The sequence below is a fragment of the Oreochromis aureus genome, linkage group 6, assembly GCF_013358895.1.
Source record: "Oreochromis aureus strain Israel breed Guangdong linkage group 6, ZZ_aureus, whole genome shotgun sequence".
Classification (NCBI taxonomy): domain Eukaryota; kingdom Metazoa; phylum Chordata; class Actinopteri; order Cichliformes; family Cichlidae; genus Oreochromis; species Oreochromis aureus.
The window spans coordinates 32,374,931-32,401,482 of record NC_052947.1 but is presented as its reverse complement, the minus strand read 5'-3'; the positions used below and the strand labels follow the sequence as shown (position 1 = coordinate 32,401,482).

Below are 26,552 nucleotides of genomic sequence, written 5' to 3'. Positions count from 1 at the left end.
AATTTAGGAACCAGTGTACTACAGAATGATTTCAGTGAAATATAATCCTAAAATGAACCCAGGAGCATCGTTATATGACAGTTTAGGGATGTATAAGATCCAAGGTTCATTATTTTTTTTCCTTTGTGAATATATATTCACTATGTTTAATGAAGACTAATGACAGCTGTTTATTTCTCACCACCAGTTAATGGATAAAAACCCAATAAAAAATTAGCTGTTTAATTCCAAAGGGTTCACTTTTTCTGCCATTTTTAAGATTTTATCATACATCTAAAAAAATGTTTATAGTGCACAATAAACTCTGCAAGACAAAACAGTCTGACCACAGAGACTATTTGTTACCTGTTTCTTTTAGGTTTACACATACCTGGCCTTCCTCAGCAACTGGATTTGCTTGATTGTCCTGAAAATTTTTGATTCTTAAATGTACATTTTCTGACATCCATATTGGCTTAAAGGGGTGAGACTGTTTTGTCAATGATTTCTCCAATGTCAACTTATTAGAAACTCAAAACAACTGGTCATTTTCTTCAGTATACAGTTATTAAAATTCTAGAAAACAAAACACTTATGTTTTGACAAAATACATTACCTTTAATCTGTGCTTTTACATGCATGTCCAGTAATGTCAAATATCACAATTCCCAGATGTAATCAGTGCTGATAAAGTGCAAAATCACAGCCTCTAACAGTAAACCCTATTTACTAATACTGCAGGATTAGTGCTGCAGTATTAAATGGCTTTTTATCATAGGCTTATTAAAAATTAACCTTGTTTAAAAAAACAATCCACAAGCTGTAGAGTTTTTATTCACCTTTTAAAATCTATTTGATAGTCCTCCACAGCCCTGCACGAGATCTGCTGACTACAAAGCCTTTATGAGTAAACACTGTGAATGTGGCAAACTGCCCAACAGTACTTATATTGGAAAGGCGAGAGATAGAGAGAAAATCACTATGCGAATCCTTTGGGACTTTCCAGTATGAAAAACAGAGGCTGTGCAAGCATTGTGGGTGTAAGCAGGTATTTTACATACCTATCCTAAAGGCTTATTTGTAGTTGAAGCTTGAAGCCAAACAAAAAAATTAAAAATAAAATGACATACAAACTGCATTTTTATGAAGTAAGCATGGTTGATAAACAAAGGTTAGAATGTTGCAGCACTGGTTTGGTGCTGCTCAGGCAAAAGAGTTTACCTCAACACATTCAAATCTTCCTCTAAGCTCAACTCTGTCATGGTTTAACAACAGGTCATTTAATATCTCTCTTTTAATACAATATAATTTTTTAAAAACACTTTAAATATAACATTTAGTTGTGCTAAAAGACTTCTTGTTCTTGTGTGTATGTATTATAATTCAGATTACATGTGTTCATCGAAAAATGCATCATCGAAAAATATCACTTTACTGAGAGATGTTGCTTTCTCTTCCCTCTCTTGTTCCTTTACATCCATCAAAAACGCCTTCAGGAAAATGTAGGCAAAAATACCACTAGTTTCTTTTTAAAATGCCAAATCTGCACATGTGTGGCGAAAAACACAAACACAGTAAACATAGCTATCTCATATGAAGTCGCTTCTTTGTGATATGTACTGTCTTTAATACTTCTTCTCTCAAAAATGTGACTGAAGTGTGTCCTCTTCAACATTTGCCCCATATATTACCATAACCGTCGTCCAGTGTAGTTAACTGGGGCTGTGGGCATCTGTAAGACACGAACAAGTAGTGAGAAAGTACAGCATTCTACTGTATCTAATCTACTGTACAGTCATTTTATTCCAGAGTGATTTAGAGGCAAAAACGCAGTTTGTGTTTATGGCATACTTACTGTACCACCGTTCATCACTAGAGCCATCTCGGTAGGTTGGTAGACATGCCCTCTGAAGGCGATACCAGGACGCATACTTCCATGGCTGCCGTGGTATGTTCCGCTTCGGAGAGCTGGCACGCACACACGCAAAAGATGCATTTGGTACTAAGAATAATCAATGTGTCATCTGATTATAATTTTTCCATAACCTTGAAAGTCCAAGCAGCTGACTTTAAGTATAACTTTCATACTGATCATATACCTTTGTAAGGGATGTTGTGCAACTCTCCTGTGATCTTTATTTGGATGAATAAACTACAGCCATGTGAAAGAGAAACTTGTCAAAGGGCTCTGCATTGTGTCAACCACTAAGTACACCCTTACTGCTTCCATAAGAATTAAGAGGGTAAGTAGCATCCGGTTGCTGCTAATCAAATGCACTTGATTTATTGATCACTGGTTCGTGTGGCACCAACCACATGGGTTGGTGGTTTGTTGATCTGAAGCATTCAGGTGCCACAATCTTCCCAGCAAACAACCCAGTAAATTCACCCCAAGGTAAGGCCCTGTAGTGCTTAGAGGAAAAAATAACAAACAGCTGCGTCTCAGACTCTACAGCACTCAGTTAACTTGCTAAATATTAAAATTCTTGACAGCATGGTTAAAAAAGACAAGAAGTATGGCTTGTTTAGAAGGGCTGCCAAAATAAAGCCTCTTCTCTTAAAAAGAGCATGTTACCATGGCTTACATTTGCAAAGTTGCATCTCAGCAAACTACAGGATTTGTGGAACAACATCGTTCGGACAGACAAAATTAAAGTGAAGATGTTTGGCCAAAATGCCTTTCGCCCAGTTGAAATGCTTTGGTGTGACCTTGTGAGAGGTGTGTGAGTTATTGTTGCCAAAAGTGGTTCAACCAGTAATTGAATCATGGGCTGTACTTAGTTTGTCACAGGGCTGGATAGAGTCCCTTGAAGATTTTCTTTTTCCCCCCCACATGACTGTAGTTTAAGTTATTCTTAATGCAGTGAGATGTAGTTGGGTGCCTTCCCATAACAAAACCGTGAGGTCACTGTTTTGGGTACTAAATGCATTTTTTGTTCATTTTCCCACACCCTATATTACTGGGCTAATAGCTGAAGAATGCCTGCTGCGTGGAAAACAAATGTGTATATGTAAATTTCTGTAAATATACCAAGTTAAAGTTTATTTAACTGTCAAACTGCATCATCTAGCCTCCAATGTTAAAGCTGGAGTCTCATATATTACAGGGAGTGCAGAATTATTAGGCAAGTTGTATTTTTGAGGAATAATTTTATTATTGAACAACAACCATGTTCTCAATGAACCCAAAAAACTCATTAATATCAAAGCTGAATGTTTTTGGAAGTAGTTTTTAGTTTTAGGTATTTTAGGGGGATATCTGTGCGTGCAGGTGACTATTACTGTGCATAATTATTAGGCAACTTAACAAAAAACAAATCTATACCCATTTCAATTATTTATTTTTACCAGTGAAACCAATATAACATCTCCACATTCACAAATATACATTTCTGACATTCAAAAACAAAACAAAAACAAATCAGCGACCAATATAGCCACCTTTCTTTGCAAGGACACTCAAAAGCCTGCCATCCATGGATTCTGTCAGTGTTTTGATCTGTTCACCATCAACATTGCATGCAGCAGCAACCACAGCCTCCCAGACACTGTTCAGAGAGGTGTACTGTTTTCCCTCCTTGTAAATCTCACATTTGATGATGGACCACAGGTTCTCAATGGGGTTCAGATCAGGTGAACAAGGAGGCCATGTCATTAGTTTTTCTTCTTTTATACCCTTTCTTGCCAGCCACGCTGTGGAGTACTTGGACGCGTGTGATGGAGCATTGTCCTGCATGAAAATCATGTTTTTCTTTGAAGGATGCAGACTTCTTCCTGTACCACTGCTTGAAGAAGGTGTCTTCCAGAAACTGGCAGTAGGACTGGGAGTTGAGCTTGACTCCATCCTCAACCCGAAAAGGCCCCACAAGCTCATCTTTGATGATACCAGCCTAAACCAGTACTCCACCTCCACCTTGCTGGCGTCTGAGTCGGACTGGAGCTCTCTGCCCTTTACCAATCCAGCCACGGGCCCATCCATCTGGCCCATCAAGACTCACTCTCATTTCATCAGTCCATAAAACCTTAGAAAAATCAGTCTTGAGATATTTCTTGGCCCAGTCTTGACGTTTCAGCTTGTGTGTCTTGTTCAGTGGTGGTCGTCTTTCAGCCTTTCTTACCTTGGCCATGTCTCTGAGTATTGCACACCTTGTGCTTTTGGGCATTCCAGTGATGTTGCAGCTCTGAAATATGGCCAAACTGGTGGCATCAAGTGGCATCTTGGCAGCTGCACGCTTGACTTTTCTCAGTTCATGGGCAGTTATTTTGCGCCTTGGTTTTTCCACACGCTTCTTGCGACCCTGTTGACTATTTTGAATGAAACGCTTGATTGTTCGATGATCACGCTTCAGAAGCTTTGCAATTTTAAGACTGCTGCATCCCTCTGCAAGATATCTCACTATTTTGACTTTTCTGAGCCTGTCAAGTCCTTCTTTTGACCCATTTTGCCAAAGGAAAGGAAGTTGCCTAATAATTATGCACACCTGATATAGGGGTGTTGATGTCATTAGACCACACCCTTCTCATTACAGAGATGCACATCACCTAATATGCTTAATTGGTAGTAGGCTTTCGAGCCTATACAGCTTGGAGTAAGACAACATGCATGAAGAGGATGATGTGGACAAAATACTTATTTGCCTAATAATTCTGCACTCCCTGTACAATCCTTGTTGATTTGGCACCATTTGTAGTGGCTGATGGTAGAAGCAAGAGCAGTTTTTACAGGTCAGAATCTGGCACTCAGATTATAATTTATATATTGTCATACCTTCATCAGTGAGTCATAGGCTCAGTCACAACTGAAAGCGATAAATATGAATTAAGAGTAAAAAATTTCAAGACTGTCAGTTTAAAACTGCTAATAGCAGTAAGCAATTTAAATGAATTCAGTTCTACATTTTGACTCATTTGAATTAATCGAACACTTGATTTGTTCCCTTCTTTGTTCTGTTCTCTTTTCATGTCATGCATTTATTTCTCACACTTGTTTCTCAATTACTTCATGCCTGCTGATTCTGTTTTTTTTTTTTTCCCTCTTTGTCCTTTCCGCCTCTGTTCTTTTCTGTCTCTGTTTCCTGCATGTTTCTGATTTGCAGTCACTTACAAACCTGCTCAGTATATACTGTTGCTGTTGCTCAATGCCCTTTGTCTCACTCTCCTTTTACCCAGATAGGTTGAGGCAGATGACTGCCCATACTCTAGTGACATTCAAGGTTTCTTCTTGTTAGTGTTCATATTGAGTCTCCTGCAAAGACTGAACACTTTAAATTTGCTGTTGTTCTGATTTGTATAAGTTAATTTCACGCCGCACTATGTGACATGGATTGAATATACTTGGGCTGGAAATCAACTTTGGTTGATGTAGACTCTGTGCTTAAAGAAAACTGCTCTGTCATGAGCTATGACGCACGGGTGCATTGCTATTTGTTTCCACTACATTCCCTTAGTTGCTTTCACAGTGACAGCTGGTGACATGCCATATTTTTTAAAAAAGAACTGAGTTGATTAGTGCGTCATTTGAGCTGCATTCCTGGTTGGCTGTTTTTTAAATTGAAGTAGGTCGCAGCTACCGTGACATTGTGAGATAGTTATCCTTGATTCCTAACACTGTCAGAATTTTGTCCCAGGCTTTCTTAACACTCTGGTATTCATCTCCTTTTTTATGTTGCGGCTTTTGAGCCGGGTCGTAACATAAGTGGGGGCTCGTCCGTGATATTTGGAGATTTTAGTGGAGACTGAATATCAGTTTTTTTGTATTGCTTTTAAGTGGGTGAGTGATGGTGTTCACTGTGATTGAGCAACGTCCCTTTAGTAAGTGTGTTTCGGCTGGGTGGCTGTGCTGCCCTTTCATCGAAGCACTTGTTTGTTGTTTTGCTTTGTTGTTTTAATTTGTTGTATTTGGTGGTTATCCTGGGGTCCGTTCTTCGTACCTCACTAAGTAAGTTAGCCGGATTTGATTGTTGACGATTTCGCGTGATCTTGGATCATTCGGTTCTCCGAAGCTCATCCGGGACTTGCTGTCATAGCAACAGATCCGTGGCGTAAACCTGCTCGGGAGCAGGCTTACTTTATGTAAACAGGATTAGATCGCGCCACTCAGGTATGTCCGCTGCATTTATCTGAAAGCAACAGCGATATTTCGCCACTGTTTTACCATAAATAAATATTATCAATGTAACTAAAGATAATGCAGCATTTGATTCTTTTATTGATTTCATACAGATACATACAGGTCATTTCCGAAAAAAAGGGAAATGTACTATTAATCATTCTATGTCATGTAGTAGATTATGTCAGATGTAATTCATATTTTAGGGTAGTAATAGTAAATTACCACGTGCAATCAAGATGAGAGACCATGGCTATAAAAGCGAAGGTGGATTTGGGAAGTCTGTCGCAGCCATGTCCTGTCCGTTTGTACGCGAGCAACCCATTGTGGAAGGTGCAAGATTGATAAGGAGAGTATTCAGAATTCAGCGTATATTGCGGGATAGACGGGATATATACACATATATATATATATATATATATATATATATATATATATAGATATATATATCTCAACTTACTGTGCATGCTTCAGTCACCCCTTGCATGGGAACAGGTAGAAGTGATGGAGTGTTATGTAAAACTACACAAAAAAACCCCACAATGTCAATAAATGTCGCAGTACAAAAAGCATTTTAATTAAGACAACAACCAAATATTTTACATTGTACAAATAGCACCAGTTATGAAGGTGCTGCTACTGCACCCGGCTGCTGGTCTAAGGAAGAGCTGCCTCAGGGATGCCCTCAACAATGGGTCTGGTGGCATTCAACCCTAGGGCCAGCTCCTCTGCCGGGGTGTGACGAGGGGTGCAGGACCACCACCTGTCTTTATTTGCTCTGCCCTTTTCTTGGTTGCTGTTATAAACAAACAAACAGATTATTTCAGGGTCTCTTTTCAGGAGACTAAAAGCAATATAAGTGATAAATATTACTATTCTGTAGAATATTCTTATATTTCACTTTTACTTGTTCCCATGTTCTAGTGGGTCCTGTTGTGGCTCTAATGTGAAAGAGGATATAATGTAATATAATATAATATGATATAATGTAATATAATATAATAAATTACTTACGAGTTTAATTTGTCAGCAACTTTCTGCCAGCCCTCTCTCCTTGCTTTTTCAGCCTTTGCAGTGTTCCCTTGCGTTTTAATTAAACTCTGAAACTCCTGATATCCCTCAATCAAGAGTTCTTGCTCTGCTGCCGTAAAATACTGAGCGCGCTCCTTCGACATCTTCGCCGACCAATCACAGAGTTGCCGATCAATGTTTCTACTATCGATGCGTAGCCCCTTTTAAACCACCCAGTGATCTCAGATTACTTCATCCAGCTATACTAATCGTCAACAACAGGTGTGTTCGGAGAACCGGATTAGCGAGCTCAAAGTTAGCGCGATGATTTGATCTTGAATGTGTCATTTGATCTTGGATGTAGTAAGCGAGGTACGAAGAACGGACCCCTGGGTGGGGGTACGCTTCAGAGTTTGGTAGGAGACTATATCTCTGGTCTGCTGCCTGCTCTCGAGTTCGCGTTTAAAGTTGCCTCGAGCCCGGTACACCACTGAAGACTAGATAGGGTAAAGTTTTATTGTTTTTAGCACTTTAGGTTGGGAGTTGCTCATAGTAAATCAGTGGCACCAAACTTGGCAGGAGGTTTGAGACCATTCATTAATTATGGTCTGTAGTTGAGGCAGGTAGGCTGTTTTTAAGTTGGTATTGTGTGTACATCATGTGTGTGCATATGTCAGTGTTGATGGATGCTGATGAGATCGTTGTGAGGTGAGTGTTTTGTGCTGTGACCTTTAGTGTTGTGGGGAATATGGCTACTTTTGTTGGATCACTCGTGAGTGTTGCTGGCCAGGTGATGGCAATAACACTGAGCGGTGCTGAGTCACCCTTGATGTGATCATTGTGTGGCCATAGCTCTCCATTTTGTGGTTGGTCACTAGTGTGCTTGCTTTACTGAACTTTTTGGATTAAAGTAACTTGTTGTGGTATAGGGCCACTTGTATGTGACTGTTTGTGTGGTGGAGACAACAGATCACTTAGTTGTGATTATTTGTTGCTACTTTTGGTTTTGTGTTGTAGCAGGTCAGGTAATCATTTTGGGTTTGTGACTGTTGTGCTCCTTTGTGTTGGTCACATGTTACTTTTTGTGTGTGTTCAGTGTGGCAACTTCAAATCCTCATGCAGGGGCATCCATGCTTACAGATGCCAACTATAATGTGAACACTGTGCTTCTGTTAACTTTTACTTTTATTTCAGGTTTGTGGGTCAAGGACCTGAAGGCTTCAGAGGGGCTTTTAATAAATTTAGGGGTCCTAGAGGAACCCTTTTGAGGGAGGTGTTACGTCCCTCTCCACCCCCTAATCATCTTAATGTGTTCAGCTGGTGCTAATTGGCCACACCTAGTCAGGTGTGGATAAAACCATACCTGAGGCAAGCTTCCAGGGAGCTCACTTGTTTTTGCCTTGGTGGCACCAGCCGTTTTAGCCAACCTGCTATGCCATTTTAAGATAAAACCTCTTCTCACTAACACTCTGGTATTCATCTCCTTTTTTATGTTGCGGCTTTTGAGCCGGGTCGTAACAGGTTGCAAGACCATTACAACAGCCAACTTTAACATCTCTCACTGTGCAAAGCAGGAGCTCATGTTTTTAATTTTTTAGATAAGTTAGACAAATTAGCAGCCCAAACTCAGTCTCTTAGCAACTTTCTGAAGTCACCACAAGTACAGTGTTGTGTCTGCACTGTCTTGTGTCTCTATTGTTTTGTATTGTCTGATGTTGCACTGTTTTGTTGCAGTTTTTGCGTGTTTGCACTTTATGTAGTCCTGTGTTGATTGTCTGTTACATGTAGCATCATGGTCTTGGAGGAACGCTGTCTTGTTTCACTGTGTACTGTACCACTGCACATGGTTGAAATGACAATAAAGCCACTTGGCTTGACTTAAAAGACATGTGCTTGATAAAGAAGGGTTTGATAAACAAGCCCCTTTCCATTGTTTTTGAAAGGTGTTGCTAATATCAAAATAAAAAAATAAGCATGTACATTTTTTTTAAATTCTCAGTTTCAGCATGTTTTGCAAATCATTGCATTCTTTTTTTTATTTCCATTGTTCAGACTGTCTGCACTCATTTTTACATGTGCTCTTCACCTGAGCAGTGGTCTGATTGGAGTATATTAAAACACCCGTATGATTATGACTGAATTAGTGCCTATTTAGCTTTTCCTAATGTTATGTATTATTTATATGCCATAAAACGTGCAGATCTGCACTTTGGGTGGGTTTGTAAAGAGTAAGTGGAATCCCATGTTTTCTCTGTTCATGAATAAATTCCACACTACAGACACTGAAACAAAAAGATGACAAAACATTTCCCATTTCCCAGCAATGTAAGATCTATGTTATCAGTTTTATGCCACAATAAGATAATACACAACTTGTTTGTGTTAAATATCTGTGCTATTTTGTATCTACTGTTTATTTAAGTGCAACAATTCAAGAAGAATCTAAGTTTTTCTTAGTCTACAGTATGTTCAATTTTTACACGTTTGAATTGTCTTTTGTTTTTTATTTGTTTCATTTATGTTAGGGGAAATAAATTAAACTCAAAACAAATAGTTTAACCTAGAGATTTAGTAATACTACTTTGAAAAGTCATTTGGTTACATGTGTAGGTGCACAGAGTTTGTCTATGGAGACCTGGATGGAGAGTAAAAACCTGCTAAACTGTGTCAGAAATTCCAGAATGATTCACTACATATACTAACCTCAATAGTGAATGATAAAACATGTAACTGTAGAATGAGACTCACACTTCTCATTTGACTGAGATTTCTTAGCAAAATTCTCCTTTAGGAACTATATTGCCCATGTGCCCCAGTGCAAAGGTACAAGTAATCCCCAGTGCCTCACAAAAAATACTCTAAAACGGAAGGTCACCATCCAGCCCTTGCATACTATCATGCACTACATCAAAATAAAAATGAGACCACTGCACTGTAACTTAAACTGTCTTGAAAGGATTTGTTAGTATTAATTTGTCACAACACTCAGTATATTATGTCTTAATCACAAAAAATGCTTATCAGTATTTATTTATTTTGCTGATTTTGATCTTTCATTTAAATGATGCATTAGCAATTATGCAAGAAATTGGCGCTTAGAAAGTCACACCATTAGTGTCCAAGAGTGTTTGCTGTTGGTGTTTTTTTTTTTTTTTTTTTTTTTTTTTTTTGCGACTGAGCTCAGTTCACACTCCTCTACATAAGATGACTTAATATGGAGCAGCGAATGGGAATGAGACACAAGCAGTATTTTTATTGTTGTTTGTTTTTTTGTTTGTATGTTTTGTTTTGTTTTTTTCATAAACTGAGGAGTTGATCATTTTTAGGTATTAGACACATTCACCAGCTGCCCTTACAAACCCAGAGTTTTTAAAACATAGCTTATTCTACATTATTAATGATATAACTGAGAGAAACATTTACCTTGTGCTTTCAGCCACAAATTAAATTCCCTTTTAAATTTCTCTTTCTTCTAGATCTGACTGCCTATTAAGAAGTGTAAAGTGACCACCAAATATCATCATTATGCTGGAGACTGCATGTGCCTTTCTGTTCCCTTCACTCTTTGTTTATCCTGGCTTATCGAGGCTTAGCTCTTCATCTGTGCATCTCGCTTCAAATAAATATAGCGAGCAATCAAAGTGAGATGACTCATAACTGTACTGCAGTGAAAGCCTGTTGAAAAATCAGACATTTTCTGAGGTTTAATTGGATTCTTCCCATACAGTAGCTAGAATTGAGCTTCTCTGTCTGTAAACAAGACTACTTGCCATTTGTGGTTGGATGGTGATGTAGTCATTTTCATGTATGATGAATGGAAAACTGGCCTGCAATTCAATGTACGATTAGTTAAGTTATTACTATAAAAAAGAAAAAGAGAAGCTGATTAAAAGCAGAGGATTGACAATCAGCAAAGGCCTGGGCAGTAGTGAGTCATGCACCATAACCATGTACCCATCAGATTTTTCATACATAAATTTCCCTATTTTCAGTCTCTGCTTGACTTAAAATATTTCAACGAGTTTTAACAGGAAAAATGTAAATGTGGTTGTAAGATACCAATTTTTATATCTAATTGATATTCAGATTGATCTAACATGATTTTATGTCAATTAATATTCTTGTTAAAAAATTATTATTAAAACTAATTTGCAATTGTAACATTAAATATATTCAATCAATTAAAATTATTTCTTTAAATTTTATGTAACATACCTGTGATTTTAAAAAGACAAACCACATGAATTACTTTTGTTGTTTTCTCCTTTTTCATTTCTCTTCATAAGGTTGTCACAGTCCCCATTTTTGTTGCCAGTTGCCTAGCAACAGTGGTCTCATAATTTACTGTAAAACACTCAAATGCCAAATGTATTTTGCTCTCAACCTAACATATTGAAACTTTGATCTAATAAGTTCCCTTTTTGTTAGATTAGTTATCTCTGTCACTCAGGTATAGACATGCACACACGTCACATAGGCTTACTTGCACTGTGTTCCTCCATTGAAAAGGCCTGGTTCTCTTGAAAGGATCGGTGCGAATGCGCAGGGAGCTCCTCTCCGTAATGTGAAGGAGGAGACGTGTGACTGGTGTCAAAGAAGTCTTGCGTGTCGGATTGTGAAGTTTTCAGGAGACACAGGTGAGTCTCTGGGATAGCGTGGAACAGGAGCAGAAGCCATCCCTGAATAACCAGGGCGACAGCCAGTGCGGGCTCATCAAACACTTTTGCATCCTTATTCCCCCCTCCCCTCTCTCTGTTCCCCCTTCCCCTTAACGTCTGGCTGCCGTAAAGATAAAACCCCAGCCAGGCCACCCATAGCAATGCTGATGCGAGACTGGACAGGACGAGCCAGATTGCGTTACACTTCCATTTCCGTTTTTCACTATCTCCTTCCCTGTCTTCTTCATTGCCACTTCCTCCATCTACTGCCAGCTCTCCACCACACAGCACCACACCAAGAGAGAGACCCATGGCTATGAGAAGAAGCCCCAAAGTGTAGCTGCAGGTAAGGGCAAAGTCCAAAGGTGGATATTCACAGGCTGGGTGACCCTCCCTAACTACAGTCAGCAGCACCCATTCGGCAGAGATTATCCCCTGAACCAAGGCCAAGGCCAGACCGAGTGCTGCAAGGGAGCTGCCAGATGGGCTTGCCTTTCCAGCTACCAGCCTCCTGAGCCTCACACCCTGCACTAGTAAGCTGGAAAAGCAGAGGGCAAAAAGGGGTCCCCAGAAGGCCCTTCGAACCACACAGAGCGCCTGGTTCTTCCCCACCAGGAAAGCCAGAGAGATGGTAAAAAGCCCAAGGAGTGTGCCCAGAAGCAGAAGTAGAGGCCCCAGGCTGGAGCGCTTGGCAGGATCAGAAATGGAGCGCATCTTGACTAGCAGGAGCACAGCGAGTACCACTGATGTGAGACCACCGCTGCAGGCCACAGCCTCCAGAACAACACCCCAGACTGACTCCAGGTCACAGAGCACCCTGTAAGGAGGATCCACATCCACACTGCATCCCCGGGGAGGAGGCGGAGGAGGAGAGGGGTGGGATGACCCATAGCAAATCAGTGGCAGGAGGCAGATGATAATGTGGCTGACAGCCATCTTAGAGACAGAGGCAGAAAAAAGTGTACTGGTGAGAAAGGGTTAAGAGAAAGAGACAAAGATACAAGTACAGGAAGGTTACACTGGGGTGAAAGCTCCAGAGAAGAGGGAGGCAGGGATGTGAGTGTGATGGTACATTTCTGTATATTAGTTTCTACTGCATCCTCACAACACCATAGAAACAGCAGTCAATATGTGTTAACATCCAATATACCTGTTGTGTGAGATGTTTCAAACACACACAGACACATACTCACGCACTCACTCCGCACAACAGAACTGCTTTTAGCACTGGGCAATAGTTTCCATGGAAACGGGAAACAGCGTGGGCTGGCTACATTGCATACTGGGCTTTTGAGAAGTCGAGTTCAGTACCCCAAATCACAGAAAAACATAGGAGTATGCATACAAACACACACAGATTCAGTGTTTGTACTGATTAGTGAGAATCACATTGGTTGAAAGGTTCCTTAAAATTGCTCCAATCACAGTATAAACCTAATTAATTCATCATTAATTCAAATGCAAAAAAACCAAAAGTTTTAACCCTCAAACCATAAACAAGCAAAGGCAAAATGTCCTTTTAAGGTGTGAAACTCAAATAGAAGGATAAGTTATCACACATAATGAACACAAGCACAAAACAAATAAATAAAATAAATACAAAATCATCAAAATTTCAACACAGTTTGATTTTTTTATAAGAATCTCAAACTTACCTCAGATAAAGTCTTCACTTGATTTCCTATTATTGAGGGTGCAGAGGTATCATAATTTTCCACAAATCATTTTTGGCATCACTTCAGTTAGTTGAAGTAATTTTGTATTCCCTGTTAATGAAATCCTTGAGGCAGCAGAAACAAGTCGGTTTCCATTTTGTCTTTCAAAATGTCGCTGTCTTTGCTCACAGCTTCCACTGTTTTAAAGTACAAAATAACACAATTTGAAAGACCAGTAAATCTCCTGCTGATGCACTGACTTGTCCAGCTGCTCCAAGAAGAATCCACAATTATGATGCATGCCTTGATACTTCACACACCCACACAGTCAAATATATCTTCTGTCTCTTTCACTCGTCTCTCTCACTCTCTGCCTCACTCTCTCGCTCCCTCTGTCGTCTTTCTATCCATTCTGTCTGCATGTCTGTGCCGCTCGCTCTCCCTGCTTCGCGCTGAATCTGTGGAGGTGTCAACAGAGATGCAATCCCAGCTTACTTTTGTTCACCCACACACTGGGAGTATGTTGAGTATGATTTGCAGATGCACCTGTATAACTAGGAAGAAGATAGGAAATAAGTACAGTACACAAACATTTCAGTCAGCCCAGGATTAGTCACTAATTTGCACATTCAAGCTCCCACGTCTTCCTCTTACCACTTGTAAAAGTCTTCCACACACCCATAGTTGTGGGAGGTATAGATTCATCTTTCATCAATAAATTATAACAAAGTTATTTTTTCAGGTGGCAAGATGTCTGTTGATGGTTTGCATGTGACAACATGATATAAAATAAAGGGGGTCATGTAGTGAGTCCACACAGGTGAGCCTTGTGGCCGTGTAGCTATTCTAGTAGAGTGTTGCATAATCCTCTGGAAGACATGATTCAGCCAAGTCTGCTTAGACAGGAGTAATCTCTTACCCTGCATGTGATGTTAGAAAGGGACACGGCATTAGGAAAGTCATAATGAGCAGCTACCATTGTCACTGAGCCAGTTTGGATTAGTGTGTGAGAAACTGGTTCTGACAGACATATGCGCTCAGTGATAGTGGGCAGGCAGGAAAAAACAAAGCTGGTTTGTGGTACACAAATAAATAAAGCATATACTGTATAAAAAAGGACTAAGCCATGATTTGTAAAGTTGTGAAGTCTTAATTCAAGGATTTCTGTCGCGACCTTATTGATTACATGGAAGTGAGCATAATGTGGAGTGCTAGGTCGTCTGCTAATGCTAGCAAGCTGCATCCATAGACTCAATAAACAGACCTACATACCTCCTAATTACTATTAACAAAATACTGCTCACCAGAAATGATGCACAGACCTCCTGAGCAGACTGTTAATATAGAAAGCCATTGTCTTTGGTCAGCAGGGTGCATTGAAAATGTTCCAAGAGGCACCAAGACAACCCCAGCGCAATTCTGTGCTTGAATGAGCTGAGGGGAAGTGTCAGTTAAAGCTAATATTTCCATAACTATAATAACTTTATGCTAAAAACTAATAACTTTATTAAGATTTGGTAAGATTTGCAGAGATCAAAACTTTATTTTTTTTGATAAATGTCTTTATTGTGCTCTAAAGTTGGATACTTTAATATGGCAGTCTACAAGATTCAACTCTTTTTTTGGAGACAGCTTCAAGTGGCCATTAGACGAGCTTAATTTTCAGTGCTGGACAACAAGTATGCACACTAGTGTCATGTTGAGTCGATCATGTTAGTGTAATCCAGATAATGAGCCCTCACATGCAGGCAAGCAACAGCTTAAGTTTAATTATAGATGAATAGAGTGATGATGAAATGTTTTTTCTGTGCAGCTCATTGTCATTTAATCCTGCTACTAAAATTCTATTTTAGTCATAAGTGGAGCTGAAGCTTTTATTCTAGTAACTCTCAAAATAGTATTAATACCTGATTACCTAGGTTGGCATTACCCTAAACATTATAAATAAATGAGTTGTCCGTGAGGTACCATTGTCATGTCTGTGCAATAAACACGAAGTAACAACTTGCAGTCATTTAGTGTAGTTTAGAATGACATTTAGATTGATGTGAAAATGCAAACAAACAGCTCAATTTCAGACACATTACAGCATAACATATGCAAAGCCTTTAAAGCTCAATAATTACCACAATATGCTGTATACAGCTTGTTTAATTTTCATTTTCTACATTTCACAGAGAGTCAAATATGAATCCAATTTTCAGGCAGTTGCTTCTTTGTATGTGCAGTCTTTGTTCATGCTGTTAGTGCATGATGCCACTGGGGAGGTAGATGCTAGCTACGGAGCCCTGCAAGAGACATTGGAGAAAAAAAAAATAAAGATGATCTTTTGCGAGATCTCGCAAAACTTTTGCGAGATCTCACAAAATAGGCTGCATCCTTCCCAGGTCGCAGTTGAAGGCCGAGACGGTGTATCCTTCGTGGCCCAACCTATTCCAGAATTCATAGCGAGGCCCAGCCAACTCCAGTATCCAACAATGGAGGCAGCTACTTAGTTTTAATATTAGTCTTTATGGGTCACAAAATCAACTTTTAAGATATTTTCAGGTGTGAATGTAGCTGTGTAAACTTCAAATATCTGCTTGGTTTATCAAGACATCACATATTTGCAGAAGTGCTCAGACGGGGCTCTGTAGCTAGCTATTGATTTCCAAGAAAAGATTGTGAACAGACAGTAGTAACTAAATTGCTATGTTTGATACTTAATCTTCGATATATGCTTGCCATGTTGATCTTTCTGAGATATCACTGATGTCGGAGTTTTATGTAAAATGATCAGCTGTTATACACAACGCCCGTTTTGTTCCCAACCCCACTCAACAATCTACAATGTACTAACCAGAGATGGGCAGTAACGTGTTACTGTAATCTGATTACTTTTTTAAAGTAATGAGTAATGTAAGGGATTACTATTTCAAAAAAGTAATTAGATTACTGTTACCTTCCCGTAAGCATGCTGCGTTACCGTGTTACTAAACCGTTGTGATTTTGTTTTTGAGAGTGTGTCATGACAATGACATAAGCGCGTGCGACGTCCGTGGCAGCAACAGCCGTATCAACAATACACGTCTTTTGCATTGTCTGTTGTATTGTATTGTTGTACTCCATATTTTGCACTCCGCACAAAATATCGAGTGCGGGAGAGCGTACGACCATGCAGCATTTAAAGCGTGGACATACTTACATTACTTTAAGTTTGATTCCGTAAAAAATGGCAAAAGCATTAGCGTACACTGTACACTCTGCGTGGGAAGAAAACTTTCTACAGTGAAAAATTAAACTTCAAATCCCACTCCTGCTAAACAGGTGAAAATAGCTTGAATAGCAACAGGACCTAGTTCCGCTGAATCTTTGATTTTATTTATTTTTTGCTGTGTTTTAATTGCATCTATTTGAAAGAGCGAGTGTAAACACAAAACATTATTTTATTTTATATACTGGAATATGCAGAAAATAGGTTTTAATGTTAAACAAATTTCTTCAAGCCAAAGACTGTTGCACATATATATGTGCATAAAATTAAAAGATTAAAACTAATAAAACAATTTTTAAAAAGAGCTTTCCATTTGATTCAATTTTATATGATGGATTATGCATAAAAAATAGAACTGTGCTGAAAGGTCTATTGCTCTATTACGTATTCAGATTGTTTATCATGTTTTTGAAAGTAACTAAGTACTTTTGAAAATAAGTAATGATTAAAGTAATGGGATTACTTTTTTGGAGAATTAATCAGTAATTAGTAACTAATTACCTTTTTCAAGTAACTTGACCAACACTGGTCCTGACCTCATCATAATTAAGATGACATCATGCAGTTGAATGCAGTTTAATACATAGATCTTTTGCCAGACTTAAAATGTTTGACAAACCTTGACAGGTTGATATTTAGTGTTTGCATGTGTTTCCCAATTTGTCCCTTTAAGACAGAAATGGAGAAGTGCTAACGGAATTCATCAGTCCTAATCTCATTAATCTAGGAGTGACTATTGTCACATTCCAGAAAAGTGGCATATCTCAGCTTTATACCACCTCAGGTCTCTTCTCAGTCCAGAGCCACACTGAACCATAGTTATTATGTTTCATGCAGGGGCTCCTGTGGGAATGACATAATGTTTTATCTTCAGCATCCTTATAATATACACTGTAAAATGCACATTGATTAGGCAAAATATGTTTGTCTTTAAAAATATAGTCATCTAAGAAAGCATGGGTGGACACATGGCTGGAAACCCAGATTTACATTGTAATTATTAATGATAAAACCATGGCCATCAATAGTGTAATTTAGTATCAAAACATACATGAAAACACAGCATTGAACCTGCAAGGACTCTGTTTTTATCATACTATAAAAAGGACAGAGAACTATAATATACTAATATACTATACTATATTATCACTGACGCTGTTATTATTTAGGAAAGATAGAACCGATCTGTTAAGCATACTCAAAATGCACTAATATTACACAACAGCAGCTCTGCACTGGCAACTATAATCAATCATCCTGCTTATCAAATGTTAACTGCCTGCTTGTGTTCTGTGGTTGATTAAAGAATTTTAAATATGTGAAGTGGAGTTAAAGTCAGGAGACTAGGAGTGTACCTGACATGGGTGGATGGTGTGTATGTAGGAGTTTAAATGGTGATACTAAAAGCTCCTCCTGAAAATACTCTTTTGTCAACACCCACTGTGTCAAAAACTGGCATTGCGTCAGATGTCACTGGCACTGGAGACGTACCCAACAGGTCTCTGTTGTTGTCAGTACACAGGCTCTTTGGAGGACAGAGGTAAAAGTAAGGAGTGGAAAAGTGTAGGTGGAGTTCACAAGTTTGTCAGTGAAGAGAATTTGGTTTGACCTTAAACTTCGATTAAGTTGCCATGTTTGACACTGACATGTAAGTCATTAATTCCTTTAAACTCACAGGTATAATTTATATAGATTAATAAATAATCTCTAAAAAATAATAATCTATTTATATTTAGAATTGATTATTTTTACATTTTTATTAAATCACACCACACAGAAGGATTAAAACTTAAGAATATAGCAGAAGGGAAGCACTATAGTCCATACCATGCATTTATTTTAAAACTAGGTCTTTACAAATAGACCTATCACATATAAAATAGACCTATGAATTTAATTTTAATGAAAAAATGTAAGCCTCACTTGAATGACTATACTCTTCTAAATATTTTCCTCTATTTTGCTCATTTCACAAACAATATTTTGCATTGTTTTCATATTCAAAAACATACATTTTGATCTAAACTTATACTTGCTTGTTTACTTCAGTAACAATTTTATTGACTAAAAACCCATTGCAAATGTCAGCTGTAGAGTCAAGAAATTTTGTGCTTCAGTTGATAATTGCCTTTTTATTTATTATATATTAACATTTAAATTTGTTTCTAGATCATCATTACATCTAACAAGCAGGAAGTTAGTTATTTCAGTAAATGCTTTTAATATAAACAGATAAATCAAGACATATGACATGATTGTTGTAGGTAAAAACAATTTAAAAAGTATTTAATTATTTATGTTAATTTTTCATGAAAATATGGTTCCAGTGTTTGTAAAAGACTGGAGCAATCCAGCAAACATTGACTAATGGTCACTGGTCAGTATTGACATTTTAATCTTGTCATCAGTTTTATATTAATATTTAAAATATCAAAAATTTAAATGAAAACATTCAATATGTCATCTAAATGAAAATCAAAGAATAACTTTAAATGTTAAAACATCTAAATTTGATTTTACTTGTGGGTATGTTATTTTAAAAAACCCACACGCCTTCATTTGAGGCTTATTTTCCTTCACTTTAACGCAGAGGTATTTGATACAGAGACAACACCACTGTCATCAAAATAAACATAAAAAAAAAATCCTGATAACTCACTCATATTTTCACAGTAAATTAATACAAAGTGATTTCTTAATCATCCGGTAAAAGTAAAGGAAGTTCTTTTGTTGCTCTTCTATATAGCTACACATTCAGTATCTTCAGTATATTTACAGTTAAAACATGCAAACATGCATACAGGATGAGCACAGGGTTACAGAGGATTTCTGTTTGCACAGAGATGCCCTGCTGCTGTTGCTTCAGTAGAACATACACTGCAGTTCTCCTTCACATGCGCCTGTGGACGTGAATAATGCCGTTACAGGAGGGGCAGGAATGCTCCACATCCTTGCAATCATTGACGCAGAAAGGGATAAAACAGCAAGGCCAGCACCTGTTGTGAACAAGAATAGCATCAAAACAATTATCATATGCCTATCAACTCATTCATTCTACAGACTGAATATTAATTATAATTTGGGGAATAAAGAGAGTAGAGTGAAATGCTCAGTGCCTCACAAACTCCAGTGTATCTGAGCAATGCAACATGCAATCTGAGCATGTTAGAGCATAAATAAGGGATGGTTTAGAATCACCCATTTCAGTTCTAACAATACACTTCATCAAAAAAAAAAAGAGTTTTGAGTCTAATCTTAAAAGCAAAGAGTGTGTCGGTCTTCCAAATTGACTCTGGGACTGGTTTCGTAGAAACAGCCTGATAGCTGCCAATTCAGTCTTTAAAAATTCTAATGTACTATGTGTTCTCCAAGACAAGATGGAGCCTGATTATTCAAAAATTTGTATATGAGGAGAAGGATTTGAATTTCAATTTAACAGGGATTCATCAAAGAGAAGATAATATGAGAGAAATATGCTCTCTCTTTCTGGTCCCTGTCTCGCAGCAGCATTCTGGATTAACTGTAGATTATATGGCATATGTCACAACACGATCCAGTTTGAGTTTGAGGTTTTGGTGTTGTTGACTTATGGTTTTATCGTATGGATTTAAGAGATGATTTAAGTTCATTCTCTGCATTATTTTGTTCTGAGTTCCTTTAGAGTTTGGTTTTCCATAGTTTTGGTTATTGGTTTCTGGCTTATAATACTTCCCTTTAATGTCCTAGTCTTGTCTTTGTGCTCTTTCCTGTGTTTATGCTGTCTATTTTGTCTCTATGTTTTGCCTTTTGTCTGTCGAATTAATGAGTCTTAGTCCAGGTCAGTGTTAGTTAATTCCTGTTTCATTTGGCAACATCTTCTCCCATGTTTTAATGTGTCTATTTATTTGTGAGTGGTTTCAGCTCCTCCCACGTTTTGCCTGTTCCCTTGTTATCCTCTGTTTATATACTGTGTGTATATATAGTTTTCCCCTTGCCCTTTGTTGTGTTCTCCCTTACATTTTGTTTTACTTTAAGATTAGTTGGTTTCCTAGTGTTTATGACCTGGATTACTTTAAGTTCTGTTTAAGTCTTTCTGAGCCTTATATTTGGGTCTAACTCATGTCCGCTAGCCTGCCTTGACACGTTCATCGACATTAATGTCAACATCACCTGCTATAATTATTCTTTAAGTACTCTGAGTATTAAATCAGATATGAAAATCTGAGAATTCTGATAGAAACTCAGAATACGGTCCAGGTTGGTGATAGAAAACTACAAATCAAACTGTTTAATTGTGTTTTCCAGTTAGGGTTTACCAGGCTAAGAGTAAGGCTTTCAAATGATTTAAAATTCTGTCTCAGTCTTTGATTGACTAATGAGGTACAGTAAAAGACTGTGGCCATTCCTCCTCCTCAACTTGTGCTTTGAGGATTCTGACAGTTACGACTCGAGGGTGTTGATTAATTTAAACTACCATTAAACTACCTTGATTCTGTGAGGCAGAATAAATCAATATTTTTATCAGTTATAAAATAATTTACTAACAGGGATGTAGAAGAGACAGGCCTGAAGTTTAGTAGTGCACATATAAATGTTTCGGTTTTTGGTATGGTTGAAAGAGTTATATTTTCATTCTTTGTGAATTTCTTTAATTAAAACCTTTTTTCTGGTATTTTTTTTTTTTTTTTAAGATGGCCTGGGAGGAGACTAAAAGTATAATATAGGATCACTTTGCTTTAAAAATATATAGCAAGCCACTTGTATTTATATAGTACATTTAAAAAGCACATGAATTAACTAATTTAAGTAATTTAGGTTGAATTACCTTTAAAAATGTAATACATCTGAATGAATAGCAGGTGCAGTTGAGTGTAACTGTCTTGCTCATTGCTGAAATGTTTGGTAATCTACAGAATTTCTGTCCTACCTTCATCAGGCCATCAGGTAAAATGATGACTTGATGAAACAGGTCACACACAAATACCAAAAAATAGTGATATTTACTGAGAAAATCCCCGCTAAGAAAATAATCTTTTATGATATTCTGCAGTGTGTTCGAATTTATTCATGTGTACTTGAGTATATTGGAGTTTTGACTCACAGGAAGACTGCTAATAGGCCACAAACCAACCAGGTGTATGGTCCGATTTTGTACTCAATTTTAGTCACAACACTGGTGTGGCAGTAAGGGCACGCCATCTGTCCAGGAATGCATTTTGGCAGATTCTGCACCACCACCACTTGGTTAACTTGATTAACTGTGAAAAACAACAAAACACAACCTCAGATGACTGTAATATTTATACCTCTGTACTAAAACTCCACTAAAACTGGAATTTTGTGACACCAAATTCCGATTTAACTGGAGATAGAGACTCACCGGGCTGTATGATGTGATGTTGTTGAACTGGACATAAAGAAGCAGATATTGAACTTGAAAAATTAGAACAAAAGCTGAACAAAAGCTTCAACCACATAGACTAATATGGAATTAATGAATTATAAATTAAGAGCACTATATTAAAGTATTTAATATATTTAAGTAAAATGACTAGTAACCTCTAATTCCTCACCTGTCTGAATAACAGGCTGCACAAAAGGCTGGACAACAGGCTGGACAACAGGCTGGATAACAGGCTGGACAATGGGCTGGACAACAGGCTGGAAAATGGGCTGGACAACAGGCTGGACACTTTGCTGGTAACCTTGTTGGGAGACTCCTGCATTGTAGTCCAGAGGGGGGCCAGGGTAAGGCGGGGCTGGGATTTGGATTCCCTTTTCCATGGTGTCTTTTTATAGAAACAGAAATAAAGAAAATAGAAAATTACAGTAAAGTTCTGAAATTCAAAAATGTCTCAGTCATTATTTTTTCTCTTTGAATGAAGCAAAGTGAAAAAGTTAAACCACCAAGTAGGTCAAGAGGAATGGGCTTAAGTCTTTGTGTTTGAAAACTTGCTTATCAGGTTGAAGCAATGAATCACATCACACTCTTTCCACATAAGGAAGTGAGCAGGTTTGTTTGCATTGTAAGTTTTTTACAGGAAATCGTACAAACTGCTCTCACATGACTAAAAGCCCTGTTTCTCAGATTTGAAACACATGTCCCAGTTTTGTAATTGACATAATCACGGGGCTCGAACTGGCAACCTTCCGATTACAAGGCGAACTCCTAACTCTTGAGCCACGATCGCCCCAATAACCCGTTTTGGGTTATTTAAAAAAAAACAAAAAAAACCTCACCTTTTATTGAGTTTCATAAACCTGGCTTAAAGGTACACCACTGACTACATTTTTTTTTTTTTAAAGACTGATTTATAATTAACCTGAATAAAATTTTATAACCTTGCTTCATAAAATAGGGAAGAAAAAAAATGTTTGTTAGGGACATTTTACCAACAAAAATCATTCTGCTTATAGCTTTAATGTTACAGCTTTTTAATTTTTTCTTACTCTTTTTTTCTCCACTTGTATAATTGAATGTTTTTCTTAACCTGAGAAGAGATCAAATGCCTCTTACCTTGATAAGTAGGTCAGAAGTATGTGGGTGGCAGTGTGGTCCTGCTTCTTTCTCAGTGTGACAGTAACTGTATTAAATACACAAATGCAACTGCATTGTGTCAAAAAGAAGGTGGAGCAGCAACACTATGAATAGGCAGGTGATTAGAATAGAATAGAATAGAATAGAATAGAATAGAATGCCTTTATTGTCACTATACAGTTGTACAATGAGAATTAGGTAGGTGTATCAGTGTTTTTGTCAAATTTCCAAATGTCATTGTCTTGCTTTAGTGCGCACATGCACATACTTAGACGTACTTCAACACTGTAATCTTAGGATCCTGAGAATTGAAGGCAAAAAGAAGTCTTTAACTTTTGAAGACTTTCATCTGTCATTCAGATGACAGAGGTGAAACTTTTAAAGATACCAATTACTAATCATGAGCACCATCACATGAGCAAAGAGTGAAAAATGATGTGGTCACAGATGGACTCGTCTTTCAAACCATCTGCCTTCTCGGTCCAAAATATGAACATTGGCACATTTGTGTCTTGTCCTGTGTCTCAGTCTTGTCCTGTTGATGTGCCTCTTCTATGTTGTGCCATGTGTTTTATGGATCTAACTGCATCCCATTTTTAATAAACATATTCAACAAAGCACCCACATGCTTGTTATGTTGACAAATTTAACTAAATTGTCAAATACCAAAACTAAAACCACCTCATGTATATTTTTAATTTTATTTTCACTTTTGCTAGTGCAAAATATAAATTTAAATTTCATTTTAGTTACTGAAAAGAAATTTAAACAAAATTTAGTTTACTACAAAAACCAAGAAACTTCTACTGAAAGTAATCTAAAATCTGTGTTTATCTATGAGCTGGAATTAGAAAGACATTTGCTGTAGGTCTTTCATTCAGTACTTTTATCAGGGGCGATTCTAGGATCAGAGCTTTGGGGGTGCTGAGCACCCAGAGAGCTGCCCAGCCAGGCAAGATAAACTTTACACCAAGGTTATTATCGTTAACGAAAACTAACGAAATAACGAAAACTAGAAGTGAAAAAACATTTTCGTTAACGGAAATAAAAATAAAAACAAAAAAAGGAAAACTAACTAAAACTGTAATGAGTGTTCACAAAACTAATTAAAATTAACTGAATTTATAGCAAAAATGTGTTTAGTTTTCGTTGATGTGTGCGTGTCATACAATAGTCAAGGGTGAAAATGAAGTTTAGTTTCCAGATTTTTTTCTTGCTGTGTCTCATTATGCCAGCAGGTGGCAAGTACGTTAGTCGAGTCGTCTGTGTCGCTGCTCCGTCCACGCGCAGAATCATGTCAGGAAAAGTCGGGAGAAAGCGCCAGAGTCCAATTTGGGATTACTTTGAATATGACTGTGTTTTGGATAAAGCAAGTGTCTTGTAGTGGAAAGAGAGAAATTATGAGGGACATTTCTAAAGGGAAAAAAATCCCACAAACCTTAAAGTGCACTTGAAAAGCTCACACAAGAAGGCTAACCTAGCTTACCTTGAGAGGGTAAGGGGCACGCCCAACCCTCATCCCCAGAAAAGAGAAGCTAACCCCAGGCAAGGCAGCGTGATGCATCCCGAGACAACAGGACTGGGATATCTACATAACTGTGTGAGTCAATTGCCTTCAAAAGGTTTATCAATTCAGTTGAACCAAAATTACGAACACCCGGTGCTGCAAGAGTTAATAGTCTCATTGCGGCCAAGATATACATTTTATAGTTGCCTGGTATCAACGGTTGTTCATCTGCCCTAATTTATTTATTTATTTATTTATTTAAAGAACCCATAGGTGGGAATGTGAGTTGTCTGTCTCTGCGTGTTAGCCCTGCGACAGACAGGCGACCTGTCCAGGGTGCAGGGTATGGTAGCTGGAATAGCAACATACCCAAGGATAAGCAGAAGAGAATGACTGATATGATGAAACTGGGATTTTGTTACACTTAATTATTGCAAACACAACTAAAACTATAACTGAAACTAATCAAAACTAAACTGAAACTAAGGATTTTCAAAAAAATAAAAACTAAACTAAACTAGCAAACAATTGGTAAAAACTAATTAAAACTAATATAAAATTGAAAATCTAAAGTCAAAACTAAATAAAAATAAAAACTAATGAAAATTGCAAAACTATTAAAACCCTGCTTTACACGTCACAATGAGACTTCTTCCCCGTCTCTGTCAGTCCCTGCATCCTTAAATGTCTCCAGTTGTCCCAAGTTCTCTCTGACTGTCTCCTGGGTGCATTTAAACCCCTGTTCCTCCCTGTCCTCATCGTCTGTTGTCTTCATTTCCGTTATCAGTCATCATAATTTTACCATCTCTGTGCAAGTCTGCAAATTTCTTTCTTAAATCATATGATTCTTAAATTCAACAAGTCTCTTTGTGCCTGGGTCCTCGTCTCAAAACATGACATCACTGTTTTGTACATTTTAACACAATTTAATCCCCACATTTGAGAAAGAAAGGCAAACACTTTTTTTGAAAAGTCTGTAACAAAACCATCAAATCTGATCAAGGTTATTTAAATGCTGCAAAAGAAGAATGGATTGGAATAAAAAAAAAAAATACATATCCTAACCTTAATTACTGGGGGAAAATGATGAATGATGCTCATAGTGAGTAAGAAGTAAACTGAGTGCATTTGGACAGAGATTCACTTTTAATGTGTATGTATAATATAATACAGATACATAAAAAACACTCCCAAAACAGAATAAATTATTACAAATAAAAATCTTTACTGCAGATACTAATTTTACTAATTTAATAATACTAATTTTGTGTTGTAAGATTTATGAGTTTCATGCTTTCATAGTGGTACTTGGGAGAGCTTGACATTTTTCTCAGGTGGTACACACTGTAAAAAGTTTGAGAAACACTGATAAGTGTATGTGTGCTTTTGGAAAACATTTAAAGCTGCTGTACAGAATCTTTGAAACAAGCCAGCTTAAAACACTTTTAGAATATAAACAGAGCACTCTGCTTCTCTTTACAGCTCCTCACTCCACCAGGGCTGTTTGGCACTTTCTGATACTGTACTGCGGCAGTCATACAGACAACTGGACGGTCCAAAAGTTGGCCTACCTATTACTGGCTGAGGTTTTAGTAGAGTTGTGGCTGAACCACATAAAAATATATCATTAATTTTAATCTCCCCAATCAATGATAATGTTATGTTGGAATGTTGTTAAAGAGGGTCAAAAATGTTTCAACCCAGTTTGTTTTGCAGATTCTGTATAGCAGCTTTAATGTAGGGAGAAAACAACTTCCTGATTGTATGAGTAAAATCAGGTTTTTTCTCTTTGTCAGTTTAACAGTTTCTGTTTTGCCTGTCACTATTCCCTGTCTTTTTTCTTACCTGGTTCTTCCTGACCTT

The 26,552-nt window shown here is 37.7% G+C and overlaps 2 protein-coding genes across 2 annotated transcripts; both read right to left on the bottom strand.

Moving 5' to 3' along the window:
* Positions 1-336: 336 nt before the first annotated feature.
* Positions 337-12,693, bottom strand: gprc5bb (G protein-coupled receptor, class C, group 5, member Bb). The gene is made up of 3 exons (XM_031733733.2): positions 11,583-12,693; positions 1,835-1,947; positions 337-1,711 (listed from the first exon to the last, which is right to left on the bottom strand). The coding sequence occupies exons 1-3, from the start codon at positions 12,691-12,693 to the stop codon at positions 1,667-1,669; spliced, it is 1,269 nt and encodes a 422-aa protein (XP_031589593.1). The 3' UTR covers positions 337-1,666.
* Positions 12,694-18,617: 5,924 nt separating this feature from the next.
* Positions 18,618-26,552, bottom strand: LOC116315436 (lipopolysaccharide-induced tumor necrosis factor-alpha factor homolog). Its single transcript, XM_039613085.1, has 6 exons — positions 26,535-26,552; positions 23,162-23,228; positions 22,218-22,433; positions 22,025-22,051; positions 21,746-21,902; positions 18,618-19,661 (listed from the first exon to the last, which is right to left on the bottom strand). Exons 3-6 carry the CDS (start codon positions 22,426-22,428, stop codon positions 19,556-19,558), a joined length of 501 nt encoding a protein of 166 aa, XP_039469019.1. The 5' UTR covers positions 22,429-22,433; positions 23,162-23,228; positions 26,535-26,552; the 3' UTR covers positions 18,618-19,555.